This window comes from Manis javanica, chromosome 4 (assembly GCF_040802235.1).
Source record: "Manis javanica isolate MJ-LG chromosome 4, MJ_LKY, whole genome shotgun sequence".
Taxonomy (NCBI): domain Eukaryota; kingdom Metazoa; phylum Chordata; class Mammalia; order Pholidota; family Manidae; genus Manis; species Manis javanica.
Window position 1 is genome coordinate 128,966,091 of NC_133159.1, and position 15,998 is coordinate 128,982,088.

Consider the following 15,998-nt stretch of genomic DNA (forward strand, 5'->3'; position numbering starts at 1 on the left):
TTGGACTCAAACTGCAGCTCTTCCCTGAGTCTCCGGCCTGCTGGCCTACCCTGCAGATTCTGGACTAGCCAAGCCTTCACAATTGCATGAGCCAATTCCCTAAAATAAGTCTCTCTAAATATCCATGTTCCACATTTATCCTCACCAAAGACCACGCAGTGCAAAAGAAGCCTTAATACTATGCGGCACACAAACACTCAATTTGTGGCCATTGGTCGTTCTTCCCATCAGCCCAAGAGGTGATGACTAACAACATTAGCAGCACTGACTTCCTGCACTGATGTGACACAACTACAACCACGGGAGCTGAGGCTGAACCATGTGGTTATAAATCCTGGCTTCAGAGCCCAGAGCCAGCCTTAAATCATTTCAGCACAGATGCAATGAGATGTTTTGTTCACCAATACTTGACTATTAGATATTAGTATCACATTAGAATTTTAAAAGAAAATCCATGTATATGGTAAGCATGCAATTCAAACAGTAAAAATAGTACCAAATGAAAAATGAAAACTGTCCTATGATAGAGCAAAAGAAAGTGTGCCAAAGAGAATTACTGTGAGATAACAGAAAAGTATAAATTGGTCTCTGCCCCCAGTTCCTGACACAAGAGTCTAGATACTTTCATAATTTCCTGGGTGGTAAGTGTCTTCTGTTCTAATGAGGTGACTTTGGGTGGGCTCCTGGATGCCTCCTGGATGAGGGCTGCTCACCAGAAAGACCAAGCCATGAATGGAAGCTTGGAATTTTCAGCCCCACCCTCCATTCTCTTGAGAAGGGAGAAGAGCTGAAAATGGAGTTAATGATGGATCGTACACAATAAAAATCCTAATAGTATGGTTAGGCCATAATAGTATGGGCTTTGCAGTGCTTCTAGGTGGGTGAACACCTCCACGTACCTGGATGGTGATGCACCCCAGCTCCACGGGGGCAGAGAAGCTCCTGCACTCAGAACCCTCCCAGACTGTAGGATCTGAAGAATCAAAAGTTAGCATAAGTACAGCCATCTTAAAGGCTTAAATACCACCCCCTAACCTAGAAGGAGGAAAATTATTAGAATCTTGAAAAACAAGTTAGTCAGCCAGTGTTAAATGTAGTGACCTTTAATTAGCTGACCTCAAATCAGTTAATCATACACACCAAGCTTATCTTACTAGAACCACCCTAAACATTCCGAAGGTAATCTAACCAGACCCCAGGATGTGGCCCCAGGAAAAGATTTATGTGTCTATGAAAAAACTGTATTGTGATTGTGGAAAATGTTGCCCCCTTTGAAAATGCTATAAAACCTTCTGGCTTTGTGTGCTCAGGGTCCTTGTTGAGACCCGCTGCGTAGGGCTAACTTGGACCCCTGCTAGCTGGTTCCTGAATAAATTCCTCTTGCTTATTGCATCAAGAGATGCCTTTCGTGAGTGATTTGGGGCGGCGTCCTCCTCTGGGAGAATCCAACAAGACCTCACCCTCTGTAGCTCTTCATCTGACTGTTCTTCTGTGTCCTTTATCATATCCTTTAATAAACTGATAGATGTAAATGTTTCCCTGAGTTTTGTTAACTTGAGGAGGGGGTAATGGGAATCTCCAATTTGTAGCTGAATCCGACAGCTGTGGGTAATTTGGGGACCTACTCCTTGCGATTGGCATCTGAAGTAGGGTTAGGAGAGCTGTGGGACTGAACCAGGCAGACAGTGTTAGAATTGAGTTAAATTGTAGGCCACCCAGCTGGGGTCACAGAGAGCTGCTTAGTGGTGGAACAAGCCCCACACACCCAGTGACCAGAAGCCAGGCGTGCTGTGTGAGGAGTAGAGGGGACCCCCCCTGGAAGAAACACACAGGAGGGAAGAAGGAAAAAAAACTTGAGTTTTTCCTTTTTAATTACAAAAACTACAGCACCTTTCAAACATTTACATTTTAAATGTAATGCCTTTTTTTTTGTACCAAAATAAAAAACCGTACACTGTAAGATGGTGCTAATGAGATAACCTGAAGATTTATAGGGCGTGCAAATTAGAGCATTACAGGTTTTTCTCAAGGGCCAGGCGCCCTGATCTTTCTTTAATCCCATCCTGCCCTCTCTTATTTTAAGGTTGAAGGTTCTCTAGGCTCTATCACGGTATTTCTTGCCATTTCACACTAACAACTTTCCACTGAGGCTAACTTTTCTCCTTATTGCTTTCCCTTGTCAGCAACTTAATACAATTTGCTACGTGCTCAGTATAAATTTGTAAAAGTATACGGTATAAGACATTTTGTTTTGTTAGTGGGCCTCTTTCTAGTCCTTTCTTTATGCATTTTATAAACATGTATGTACACACACAGTTTTACATATAGTTAATTTTTCAAATATAAGTGCAATAATATGTGCATTTTTCTTCCTTACTTTGAAATATTTGATAGGAGAAAAAAATATGTGAAATATGTAAGTATAAACAAACACCTTTGTGATCACCAGTCAGTTGAAGAAATGGATTATCACCAAGGCCCTGAAGCTCTTGTGTCCTGATCACATCACCTTCCCCCAGACCCCTGGGGTTAATACTATCTGAATTTGGTGTATATTGTTTCCTTTTTCATTTTATCGCACAAGGTAGTTATTCCTAAGTAGTATAAGATTTATTTTTGCCTCCGTTTTTTCCTCTATTGAAGTTTTGCTTGTCTCTCCTTACATTTATCCCTAGGTATTTAATGCTACATAAATGGCATTTAAAAAATTTATCCTGTTGGATTTGAACATACTGGTTTTTAAAAAACAATTTCAAACTTTACAGAAAAGTAGCAAGTACTATACAAATAATATTTTTTCCCCCTGAACCATTTGAGAGCAAGTTGTCAACAGGAGGCCTCATTGCCTCCAAATGCTTTAGTGTCTGATTTCCTGCAAGCAAGGAGGTTCTTCTATATTACAATACAAACATCAAAATCATGAAATTAGCAGTGGTCTATCACTACCATCTAATCCTCAGTTATTTTCAAGTTTCATCAGCTGTCCCAGTAAAGTTCACTAGAGCAAAATGGCTCAGTTCAGGATCACGTGCTGCTTTGAGTTTCATGTCTTGGTAGTTAACTTTGGTCCTTTCTTAACTTTTATGACCTTGACAATTTTGAAAATAATACGCCAATAATTTTGTCGAGTGTTCCTCAGTTAGGGTTTATTTGAGGTTTCTTCATGGTTAAAGTTGGGATATGGATCTTTGGCAAGATCTCACAAACGCTGTATTTTCCTTGCATCCTATCAGGTGGAACACGATTTAGATTTGACTCATTATTACGATGTCCACTTTGATCACTTGATCAAGGTGGTTCAGCCGGAAGTCTCTACTGTAAAGTTACACTTTTCCCCATTGTAATCAGTATTTTGTGGGATGTATTTTAAAACTCTGTAAAAATCCTGTACCTCATCAAACTTACAATTTATTTATTTATATTTGTATGAACTCATGATTTTATTCAGTAGATTACAATCCCTTCATATAATTATTTCAATACTCAAATTGCAGAGGCAGTAGAACCAGCTTCTGTATTTTGCCATGTCCCCAATGTCCTATGAGCACATCTTCTGCCTCAAGATTTTTTTCTAGGTTTGTCTTGTACTTTCCTTGAACTGGACCTGGAATCTGCCATTTCTCCAAGGAGCCCTGGTTCCTTTCTAGTAAAGAATGGCATCTAGAAGGCAAGAGCTGAAAGCTCGGTGTATTCATTGTTAATGGGGTTATTATGGGTTGAAAGTGTTCCCCTAAAAGGTATGTTGAGATCCTAACTCCCAGTACCTCTGAATATGACCTTGTTTGGAAACAGGGCCTTTGCAAATGTGATCAGTTAAGATACAGTCAGCCTGGACTCGGGCAGACCCCCAATCCAATGACTGGTGTCCTAATAAGAAGGCCATGCAGAGACACAGGAGGACAGACAGAGCAAACACCACGTAACAAAAGAGGTAGAGACTGGAGTGATGTGTCCACAAGCCAAGGAACATCAAGGATCACAGGTAACCAAGAAGCTAGAAGGGCAACGACGTAGCCTCCCAGAGCCTCAGAGAACATGGCCCTGCCACACCTAGATTTCAGACTCCAGATCTGGGGAAGTAAATCTCTGTTGGGTAATGCCACCCAGTTTGTGGACATTTACTAGAGCAGTCCTAGGAAACTAATACAGGGATGTTGCAAGGGAATATGTGAACATATGTAATATGCCAATTGGCATCTATATGTATTTCTGTATTTCTCTGTTATATGTAAGACCAGGAGACCACAGTGATGCATTCAATTCTAATCCAACACCACAGAGTTCATTTTCCCTCTTTCCATATTTGTAAATCCTTCCTCTAATAGTGAGAAACCTAGCCTACATTATTCATATTTACATATTTGATCAATCCCCCATATGTAATAATCTTCCTGCCTCATCCTCCCTTGCACAGAAGCCCTGTCTCACCCCACCGATGCTCCGACACCTCGCCAGGCCATCCTGCCCAGGGCCTTGCTCTCACCTCCAACACTGAGCCAGGCCACCCCTGTGAGAGCTCCCACCCCTCCCTACTCAGGACTGTCCTGTGCTTATTTTCTGACTTTACAGAAATAGAGTACTGTATATTTTCTCCTGCAATCTGGTTTTTCCTCTCAACATTATGTTTGTGAAATTCATCTGTATTGATGCATGTAGCTTTAGCTCATCCATTAATACTGCTGTATGGTATTTTATTATATGACTCTCCCACTGTTGGACATTGAATTATACGCAGGTTTCTGCTATGACGTTCTGACACTTGTCTGCGGGTGCACACAAGGGCAAGTTTTTTTCCAGGGCACATCTTTAGGGATGGATTCACTGTGTCGTTCAGTGTGGGTATCATTACATTTATTCGGTAATGCCAAAACGTTTCCCAAAGTGGTCTACCTAGCCTCTCTTGGATCTCCCACCCACAGGGCTTATGTAGTTTCTATTGCTCCACCTCCTAAGTGACAACCTGACATTCGTGGACTAATTTACACATGTCCAGCATGTCCTCTCCTTATCCACAGTTAGGCAATGACTACCAGAACGGATTCCTCAGCAATCATTACTGTTCAGTTTCTCTCAGGAGGTCTCACTGTCTGTAGGACAGGCTGCTAGTTGTCCATCCAGGTCCATTCTTTCCTTCTTCCTAAGTTCTTATGTAATAATAGTTATAGCTGCATACTTATGGCAGCCAGCCAGGCTATACTCGCAGTCAGATGTGGCCAGGTGACCACGGTCTTCCCAATGAAATATGAGCACAACTGATGTGTGGCATTTCGAAGTATGGACCTTAAGACACAGGACATGGCTTTTCCCCTTCTTGCCAGCTGGGAGTCCTACATGACAATGATCTTGCTTCCACCACACAAATAATGACACTGATCGAGGGGCTAGTAGATTGAACCAGAGTGAAGAACAAAGCTGAGACCTTAGGTGACCAGTGAGGAGAAGGGCCACCCACTGCTCTGTTCTATTACCAGGGAAATAAATTTTGTCCACAGCCATTGTACCATTGGGTTTCCTTGTTAAAGCAGCTTAGTGTTCACCCAAATATATCCCACCACCAGAACCTTTAGCCGCCCCACCCCAAGGGGCTGCAGGAGTTCTCAGGAGACGAAGGCCCACATCACACCCCGTCCACACCAAGTGAAACCTGAGCTGAGTGGCCGCACCTGCCGACTCAGCCTGTGGATGTTTACAGAGCCCCCAGATCTTTCATTTTTTTTCCCCTCTCAGAATAATCCCAGGATGATTGTGGAAGGAAAAAGTGGGAGGCTGCTTGTCTGTAGGTTTTTGCCCCCTCTCGAGCCTCCTAATGGTCTTTAATGAAGAAACAAACTTTGATGTGGGTACAATATTTTTTTTTTAAATCAAAGTTGTCTTACTATAATTAGCTCTCAAAATGGTGAAGTCAGCACCGTGCCCTTTCCTGATTTTGTCCTGGAGTTGGTAAATTCTCCTGACTGTCCTTCATGTCAAGAAAAACGTAGGGCATGTTGACTGATAGTGGCGGGTTGGAACCCAAGATAATGAGATAGGCTGGCTGTTCACTTTACCATCTTTTAAAAATGGAATTAAACTCTCTCCTACCAACAATGACACTGTGCCATCAGTCACAGAGTTTGGTCAATTTTACGCACTTGAGCTAAAAAATACACAAGTAAACATTTCCACAGGGGCTCAAGGCCCCCTGAGCCTGGTACTCCTGCCTGAGTTTGCCTTTTGCTTCTCTGCCGGAGGGAGAAGCCCTAGCAAGCCCGAGGACCAAGCTGTGCTGGCCAGTCAGGGCAGGAGAGCCCGCACACTTGCTGGTCCTGCGTGTTTACTTTTATTCCTCTGACCCCCGCCCCCGCCCCCAAGGGGCTAGAGTTAGAGCCGGTGGAAGAGCTAGACATTTATAAATAAAACACCGAGGGCGCTGCTCACCTCTGGAGCAGGTCCACACTCCCTCCTTGAGTGTGTCCTTTGCTTTATTAAACTACTCTTTGCTTGTGCCTGCTCGACCTGCTTGGGAATTCTTTCTTGAAAAAAAAAAGTAAAAGGGAACACTGTGTGCATCTATAGTCTACCATGTCTATTCTGGAGCTGACTGAGTAACTTAGGAGCAAACAGAAAGGCCTCACCCTCCTCGCAGAATCGAGCGAGCTCTGTCTCGCAAACACCCGCCTAGGCCCAGGCCCTTCGGGACTATGCTTACCATCCTCACTGCGCTGCACTCCAGAGCTGGAAAGCTGGGGTGTGTGGGTCCCAGGGCATATTTACCCTTCAGGGCAATTACATTCTTCCACGTGTTTCTCAGTGTCTGTGCTATGACGTTGGAGCCTCCTTCAGCTTCACGTACATGTCCCTTCTCTGACGCTGCTTTGTTATTTGGGTGAATACCAGGATGGAGGTTTTTGTAATCATGGCTTGTTTTCCTTGTCAGCATTCGAGTCTTTTATCCATGCTTTAGAGCATAAGACTGAAGCTTGCAGGCAGACTACGTCTGCTGACCCGGGCAGAGTATGTCGATCAGCATCACACTGAAAGTCTGAAAGAATTATCTGCTCTTAAAGAGAAACTCCCGAGTAATCAAATGTTTACTCATACTCTGTACACAATAATTTACTTCTTTATTACAAGTTTATTTTTTTCTGATTATTAACTGACACTCATTTTATAAAATTTGGAAAGTACAGAAATGTATAAAGAAGAAAATAAATATTACCCAAAATTCCACGACCAGTCAGAGCTAATCACTTCAGGTTTTACCCTTGAACCTGGCCACAGACCATCTTTCCTTCACAGCATTCATGTCTTTTTCCATAGAATATAAAACAGAAACATATAACATACAAAAAACATACTCTAACAGAATAAAAAAGGTTTTTTTTATACCATAGTTTCTTCTAAAACCTCTGTTTTTCAAATTCTGGAGTCAGAGACTCCAATACAGACTATTGAGCATTTGTTAAAATAGCAAGAACAAAGGAGAAGAGAAAGGGCAAGGGGCTTATCTCCAGACGCCCCCCCGGCTTCTCATGCCAGGAGGGGCAGGGTGCCCACTTTTCTTGCGTGCTGGAGGTTTTTCAGTCTTAGGGGCTGTGGTGAGGCGGCGAGGGAGAGGCTGGGAGGGAATCTGAGAGTTAAGGGAAAAGAGAAGAAAAAGTCAGCTCAGTGGTCTTTCAACCCCCCACCACTGAGGAAAGACGCCGTGCAGGGAGAGGGCCAGATTCAACCAGCAAAGGGGAAAGTTCATGCCACAGAATGCAGGAACCAGAATTGGAGGGGTCAGGTACAGGGCACGGAGCCCCGGTGAGAACTCTTCCGCCCCTTGCCCCTCCCTGCTCCCGTCACCTCTTTCCGGGGCATCTCATCCAGGCGGGAGTCTGTGTTCCTTCTGGGGACGTTATCCCCTTGGCTGTCCGTCCTGCCACACAAACCGAGGGATGAGAATGGGGAGCTGTTCCCCCCACTCCCCAACACTGGATCAAAGAGCTACTCCCCAATTCTGCCTCTTAAGAATAAGAACAAACAAGACAGACCTGGGAATCAAATAGAAGGAGACATTAGGAGAACCAAATACTGACTTACACCATGAGTCACGACCCTAGGATTCTGAGTTCTGAGATTCAGGGGAAAGAGGAAAAAACTAAGGTAGAGAGACAAGGAGAAGGGATTTTATTTTAGAAGTGAAGAAAACAAGTAGAAAAGAAGAAAGAAACTGAAGGTGGGGAGCAGTGAGAGACAGTGGGAGGAGAGGGAGATTTGCTGGCCCACATCGTACATAGGGACAAAAGACTCTCTCAGTGGACAACACACACACACACACACACACACACACACACACACAAGACTCTCTCAGTGGACAACATACACACACACACACACACACACACACACACACAAGACTCTCTCAGTGGACAACACACACACACACACACACACACACACACAAGACTCTCTCAGTGGACAACACACACACACACACACACACACACACAAGACTCTCTCAGTGGACAACACACACACACACACACACACACACACACAAGACTCTCTCAGTGGACAACACACACACACACACACACACACACACACACACACACACACACACACACACACACACACACACACACACACACACACACACACACACACACACACACACACACCCTCTTCCCTGCCTGCTCCAGTTCCTGCCCACAGCACAGAGTCCATGTTCCTAGCCCTTCTTCCCTCCCCTCAGCACTGGTACCCGCTGCGTTCCAGCCTCTTCAGGTAGAGCAACAGGTCCTCGGCAGGCAGCGGCCCCCAGCCCCGTGCCTGGTAGAGACGTAAGAGCTGAGACACCTCCGCCAGCTGCCTGGGGGATGCGAGCCCATCTCCACCTGAGGGACATATCAGCCCTGCTGTCATCCTGGGGCCCCTCTCCCCAGCCCTTGACCCATCTGAGTTCCAGGTGCTCACTCCACAGCCACGACCCCCCCCTCATCATCCCCTGACGAACCATGACTGGCTTACCTCTCTCTGGGGAGCTATCTCCAGGGCCACTGCTCTGTGACTGGGTTGAGGGGAGCTCATGGACACGGAAAAGACTAGATGCCATGGCTAAGGGCACTTTAGTTTTATGGACGGGGGGTGGGAGGTGTGGCACTCGAGAGGCTTCCTCCCAAGATGGGATGGTCAGAGGACCTAGCAAAAGGAAAGGGATCCAAGAATCCGGAAATGGGGCAAAACCCAAGCAAGTTCTACCACTTAGCCGGCATGAGGCTTTATCACTTTTGCCAGACCCTAAAAATTCATCCCAGATAACCACCCTGCTCTCCAGGCCCAGCCCCAACCTTCTTCAGAGTTGGCACTCACCAGACTTAGGAGGCAGGTCAACAGAGGTGTTCTCGTGGCTCTGGGGCACTGTCTCCAGCAGCTGGGGGAGCAAGACAGAAGAGTTCCCTGAGGACCGGTACAGGAAGAGACCTAGGCATCTGAGGGAAACAGAGGCTAGGGAAGTAAGAGCTACGGCTGGTCACCTAAGTTCCAGAAGGGACTTCTGGATAGGAATCAGACAGACTGGGAGAGGGAGAGGCTGATGAAAAGTGTTAGACCTAAAAGGGGGATGACACCAGAGTCCTGGACTCCTAGAACAAAAAACAGAAATGAGGAATGGGAGAAGAAATTTAGGTGGGATGTGTGGGTCCTCTCTTACCTGGTGCAAAAAATGCTTGAGGCCCTCCAGCTGCGCAGGGGGCAGCAGCCCTTGCTTTAGGAAGCCATCCCCATCGGATCTAGCATCTTCCTCAGGGAATGGCCGTTCTGCCCTGTGATTAGGGTGGAAGGCCCCAGCTGAAAAGTGAAACAGGTGAGTGATGTGTTGTGTGTTGTAGCATGAGGGATTCCTCTACAAATCAACTTGGCAAATGCCCAGAAGGGGCCCATTAAATGTAAGAGGGACAGGTAACTAGAAGAAGATAATGAAAGTTTAAAACAGCTGAAGAGAGAATGGTTGATAGTGACTGAGAGATGGCATAGCTGAATTCTAAGAAGTGCAGATAGAAGGGGAAAGCTGTGGTGCTCAAGCTCTAAATAATTACCACCTTACCACCATAAACTTCCCAAAGAACAGAAGCCAATATACAGAATGGTTTAGGATAACAGACATGTTCTGATCTTCATCAGCATGCCTTCATTCTTTTTATTATTACTACATCATTGTTTAATTTAAAATTGTAATATAATACATCCCTTATTTTATTATTATTATTATTTTATTCATTTTATTACCATTAATCTACAATTACATGAAGAACATTGTTCACTAGGCTCCCCCCTTCACCAAGTCCCCCCCACATACCCCACTAGTCACTGTCCATCAGCGTAGTAAGATGCTGTAGAATCATTACTTGTCTTCTCTGTGTTGCACATCCCTCCCTATGCCCCCCCCAACCTTATACATGCTAATCAATACATCTCTTATTTTTAACTCAACCTGGGTTGTCATGTTTGCAAAGAGCACTTCCACCACCCCAAGTCACAGCTGGCGAAGCCAGGGGTAGCCACCACACTCAAGGTCAGCCAATCCAAGGGGTGGTTACCAACCCAACTCTCTTTAAACTGGACCTAAAAAACAGAGACACCAATGTCTCTATAAGGTTGTCCAGAGCCAGTGTCATAGCTGGTCAAAACCATGTGCAAGAGAAAGTTATGGGAGCAAGAACCTGAGTGAGAGAGGGTGCTGGTCTACCAGGGGAAAGAAGCAAGTGTGCAGGGAGAGGCCAAGTCAAGAGCCTGTGGGGGCCCAAGAGTAGCCAGATGGTGCCTCCCATTCCAACTCCAGCTCTCCTGAAGCCCAGCTATGTCACATTGCTGTGAGCTCTCACTTCCTTCATGCCAACCAACTTCTGCGGATTTCTGGTTCTTGCCATTTATGGTCACTAAGACGTCTGGGAAAATAAATGCTCAAGTCATAGATGGAAAGGAAGCCAAGTGACAGGTAAAACATGTAAGGGAAGCACAGTGACTTCTACCCCATCTACCTGAGGATGACGTCAGATCGGGCTTTGGCTCCAGGGGCTGGAAGGAATGCTGGCTCTGGAAGCTGGGGCCCAGCAGGAGGCTAAGGTCTGGGGAGGGGCTGCAGAGAACAGGCAGCACTCCTGGCGGCTCCTCTCTTGCTTCCCTGCTCTGCTGCAATACAGGCTTTAGGGCCACAGCCACGGGCGGCACAGTCCAGATCCTCCTCTCCCCCTTCTCTGCTTCCTGAGGCCCCGGGCTGGAATCGCTGGTAGTAGGAACCTGGGTACCTACCTAGAGAGGCAGAAAAAAGGATCAAAGCCCAGTGCATTTAAGGAGACAAGACATGATACAGACATTTAAGATTACAGATTAGTAGAATGTCCTCAAAAGGAGCTTTGGTAACATCTACCAAATTTCTATCAAACTTTAAAAAGCTTATTTTTGACCTTACATTCCATTTGCAGAAATCTTACAGATATACTTTCACAAAGACATATGTTAATGGTATCTACTGAAGCACTGCCTGTAGAACCAAAATACTGGAGACAACCATGCATAGAAGGTGGTTACCCTTTGGGATGGGAGCACTCAAGACACCAGCAACAGGGGCTTGGCTGCTTCTGGGGAGAGTACTGGGGGACCAAGGCAGTAGGACAGGACGGAGATTACCCCTCACTGTAAACCTTTCTGAACTGTTTGGACTTTAAAAAATATGCACATATTATTATCTATTCCAAAAAATATTTTAGCTAATAATAAAAATCTAATAATTAGAAGTAGGAGATGCCAACATAAGAAGGGCTAAAGGTAAGACTTCTCATCCTCCTCTAGGAGCAAGAACTTTTGGCCCTTACCATCATCATCAATTCAGCTGCCGTTCTGCAAAACTAGTACCACCTACTAGTCATCAAAAAAACAGAGTTACACCCAATGCAGTGCAGCTGGCCTGGGTGAGCAGTGGCCACAGTAAAAACATTTCTTTTGATGAGACAGTTATTTTTTAGGCAAATCCACAGATTTATTTTTCTAATGCAGGTCCCAAGAACTGAGCTTAGGACTTCCCTTGGGAGGGAGCTGGTTTTCCACAGAAGGCATCTTAACACAACCTGGAGCAGCTTAGTCCAAAAGGCAATGCCTACCGGGGGGTTAGCAGGCAGGGTGCTGGCGCTGAGCAGGTGGCTGGCCTCCTCCCAGTGGGCCTGCAGCATGGCTTGAAGCCGCTCTACCAGCTCTGCCTGCTGTGCCTCCAGCTGCTGGTTGCCACTCTGCAGTTCACGGGTGCGTGCTTGCTCCCGGGCCAGTCTGAAGAGAAGATGGGAGAGGTGATACAGGGCTTCTGAGGGAGCAGAGGCTTGGAAAGTAAGAAGAGTCAGAATGGAATCCAAACTTCTGGAAGGAGCTGGAGCCAGTGCAGAAGAGGACAGGGGTGCCATGGGAGCAGCCCTTCACTCTTCCCAGCTTGGGTCTGCCACAGGAGAGACCATGAAGCACAGAAGGGTCACCCAGGGAGCTACCTGAGCTCATAGTCCTGAGCCACCTGCTGCTGCCTTTCCTCTCGTTCCACCATCTCCACCTTGAACTGAGCCAACTGGGTGGATAATTCCTGCTGGTGCTGGCCATTCAGGTCCTGCAGCTGTTTCCTGAGGGACACAGGTGAGAAGGTCTGAGAGCCTCAGGTGACTGAGTCTAGAGACAGAAGGAGGAATCCAATGAGGAAAAGCCAGACTGTGTGCATGAGAGAGTGAGACAGCCGGGCAGCCCTGCCACCCCACAGGTGGGCTCAGCAGAGGGAAGGGCAGAGCTGGTGTCTTGGGATGACTTCCCCAGCAACAGACTGAGATGAGGATTCATGAGAAGGTGATTCACTTACAAAGCATTTCTGGAAAAAATTGGTAGAGGCATGGGGATAAAGGGAAGTGGGAGTGGGATGAGGAGGAAGCTCAGTCCCACGGCCACTCTGGAGATGGTACAGGTCAGACCTCAGCATTGTCCCCATCAGGACCAGAAGGCTGGGAAGATATCTTCCTGCACCCCTCAGTTATTGGTTAAGGGCTCTCCCTATGGGATGAAAATTCTCAGGCACTCTGGCTTTCCACGTGTGCCTGCAGGCAGCTCTCCCACAGGGAGATGTAGGTCCAGGACGGGGCAGTGTGCTGGGGAATAGCAAAGGGACTGGGAGGACATGGGCAGTGCACTTACAGCACCTGCTGATCCGGTAAGGCCCCAGTACCTGTGCTGCTCCCTCAGGGAGGCTGCTTGCCGCAAGCTGCTCTCCTGAGCCTGCACCAGCCGCTCTGTCACCCGCTGCTCCAGCTGCACAGCCAGCTCCGACTCCAGCTGGATCCGCTGGCTTTCAAACCGGGCCTGGGAGAAAAGGAGGTGGGGCAACTGCTCAGTTCTGTCTGGGCTTAGAGGAGGATAGAGGATATAAGGTGGACAAAAAATCCAGGTACCAAATTGCCCCTCATGTGCCTAAGGGATGAAGAACAAGAATTTTTCTACAAGGAGTGAAAGAGGTTCCCTTTTCTTATTAATCCAGGAGGTATTCACTTTATACATACACGAAAGTAAAAATGACTTTGGACAAAAGAATTATATATATATATTTTTAGCCAGGAGCAGCATTAGGCAGAACAATCAGATCTGCTGTGCGTGCCTGAGATGACACACATGGTGTTCCCAGTACAGCACTGGGACCCAGCAGGTGTGCGGTGCCAGCATCCCTTCCTCCAAAAGCAGTATCAGTCTGTATCGCTGCCTTTATTTTCTCACATCACACTCCTTCTTCAGCTCACCAAAATCTCATTTCCTCTTACAGTACTTGAGAAAGAAGTAAATTTCTAAATCCCATAGTGGTTATTTTTCAGTCTATGCAATCTCACTGCAACAACCCCACCTACGTCACTCTTTCCTTCTAAAACCAGTTTTCCCTAAGCTCCCTGAATACCACAAGCTCTGGGAGCTCATTCTGCCTGACTGCTCCTCGGCCTCAGCTAACTTCTCTTCCTCCAACTGCCCATAAAAGTTGAATGCTTCCTTGAGTTATGTCTTCAGCCTTCTTTTTGACCACACACACACATTCTGGGTCACTGATGCTTTTACTTGAGTCTAATTAATGTCTGTTATTTAGGCCATGTGTTCTGCTACGTTTATATCTTAAAATGCTGTCTAGAGAGCCAGCATGGCGGCCAAGCACCAAGACTAAGTTGTCCAAGAACCTACTGCGCATGAAGTTCATGCAGAGGAGACTGGACTCAGAAACCAAGAAACAACTGGAAGAAGAAGAAAGAAAATCATTAGTGAAGAGCACTGGTACTTGGACTTGCCAGAGCTTAAAGAGAAAGAGAGTTTCATGAGAGAAGAGCAGAGTTTCTTGTTATGTGAAGATCTTCTCTATGGAAGAATGTCATTCAGAGGATTTAATCCTGAGGTTGAGGAATTAATGCTTCAGAAGAATGCTAAGAACAAAGCAAAGGCAGCTGAAGATGAAACAGTGGAGCTTGACGTCTCAGATGAAGAAATGGCTAGAGATGTGAGACCTTGGTGGGGACAATTTGAAAAAAAGGTTGCCAGAAAAAGAGACCATGCCAATTACGAAGATGAAAACAGAAACATAAAACCAGTTACAGCAAAGAAGATGTTCTTAAAGCCCCAAGATTAAAATGGATGCCTTACAAGGCAGCTCAGGGTCTCTTTGTGAGTTAGCAAATTTTGAAATGCGTTCTGATGCTTTCTCTTTAGTTGCTAATATTATAATGTTCACTTGTAAAGAAATGTATAATATTAGAAACATGCTGTTTTGAAACAGATATGTAATGGATGTTACACATCTTTTACTTTAGTGGTCATCAAGAATGGATTTTTAGCCTTGATCTTCAATGTAGATAGGCACATGGTTGCTTCCTAAAGATTTTTTACCTCAGATTTTAAAAAATAGAGCTCTGCAGTCACTGACCTTGAATTGATGCATATAAATTAAGAGCTATTGTTTAAGTTGCCATTATGTGTATATTTTATTTTTAATTAGTTATCATGTCTAGCCAATTTACACATATGTTTGGGAATAAAATGTCACAAGAATTTATTATATGCAAATTCATCAAGAACAAACATGCCTGTCCAGCCTGAAGTATTAGCATGCTAGCAAGTCATTGTCCATTGTGGAATTAGGGCTTTTTGTTTAAAGACTTAAATTAAAAAAAAATTTATGTAATAAACATGTTTTCATATAAAAAAATGCTGTCTAAACCTCTCTCATTAGCCTGGGCCTTTCTTCCAAGCTTTAAAGCCAATATACCCAGAAACCTACTGAATAGCTCTATTTGGATACACCTCAAATAGAACACAACCAAAATTGAGCTCATTTCATTTTTTTATTCTCAAGCCTTCTCTTAATACATTTCTTCCCTTGGTTAAGGGCACCACTCTTCACTGAAAACCCAAGCTAGCAGAACCCCTTGTCCTTGACCTTGACCCCTCACCTTTTTACCAGCTTCCAACTGGTCACTCCATTCTCCTTCCTTAACTTCTCTCTGAATTTACCCCTCCACTCACCACTACATTAAGTCAGTACTATTGCAAATCTAATTGATCTCCCTGCCTCTATTCCACCCTCCATCCACCCCCATTTTGGTCCCAATAGATCTTCCACTTTGTGCCTGAGTGCATATTCTAAAATACAAATATGTTCAGTTTATTCCCTCATTTTAAACTTTTCATATGCCTCCACTGCCTAAAGAATAAAGTTCTAGCTGCTTAAAATGGCTCACGAGACCCCTTACAATCTCCCACAACCCATCTGCCTCATGTCCCCAAAGAGGTTTCAATCATACTAAACTCCTTGAGTGGTCTAGACTAGTTTTTAATTTTTAAAAATTGTGGTAAATTATTAAAAATAATAATAATAAAGAGAGAAATGTGGTATCCACATATAAATCAAGTATAAAAATCAAACGAATATTCATATTTGGACTGATTGTTTATAGTTCATAATGCATGATCAAAACCGAAAGTTT

General features: G+C 45.0%; 1 protein-coding gene and 1 pseudogene across 7 annotated transcripts in view; one reads left to right on the top strand and one right to left on the bottom strand.

The window, feature by feature from the left end:
• Window positions 1-7,096: 7,096 nt before the first annotated feature.
• The window catches only part of CNTROB (centrobin, centriole duplication and spindle assembly protein), a 29,260-nt gene continuing 20,358 nt past the window's right edge, over window positions 7,097-15,998 (bottom strand). For 5 of the 7 annotated variants that reach the window (XM_017639861.3, XM_017639860.3, XM_017639859.3 and 2 more), the window contains 10 exons: window positions 13,214-13,347; window positions 12,498-12,623; window positions 12,123-12,285; window positions 11,004-11,274; window positions 9,677-9,813; window positions 9,337-9,397; window positions 8,995-9,165; window positions 8,729-8,861; window positions 7,828-7,900; window positions 7,097-7,609 (listed from right to left, as the gene is read on the bottom strand). In XM_017639861.3, the coding sequence (XP_017495350.3) occupies window positions 7,484-7,609; window positions 7,828-7,900; window positions 8,729-8,861; window positions 8,995-9,165; window positions 9,337-9,397; window positions 9,677-9,813; window positions 11,004-11,274; window positions 12,123-12,285; window positions 12,498-12,623; window positions 13,214-13,347 (1,395 nt within the window). In that variant the 3' untranslated portion in view covers window positions 7,097-7,483. Of the gene's footprint in view, window positions 7,610-7,827; window positions 7,901-8,728; window positions 8,862-8,994; window positions 9,166-9,336; window positions 9,398-9,676; window positions 9,814-10,456; window positions 10,911-11,003; window positions 11,275-12,122; window positions 12,286-12,497; window positions 12,624-13,213; window positions 13,348-15,998 lie in introns of those variants that run through there. The other 2 variants (XM_017639862.3, XR_012130502.1) reach the window with 2 other exon arrangements.
• On the top strand, window positions 13,354-15,217 carry LOC140849045 (M-phase phosphoprotein 6 pseudogene; annotated as a pseudogene).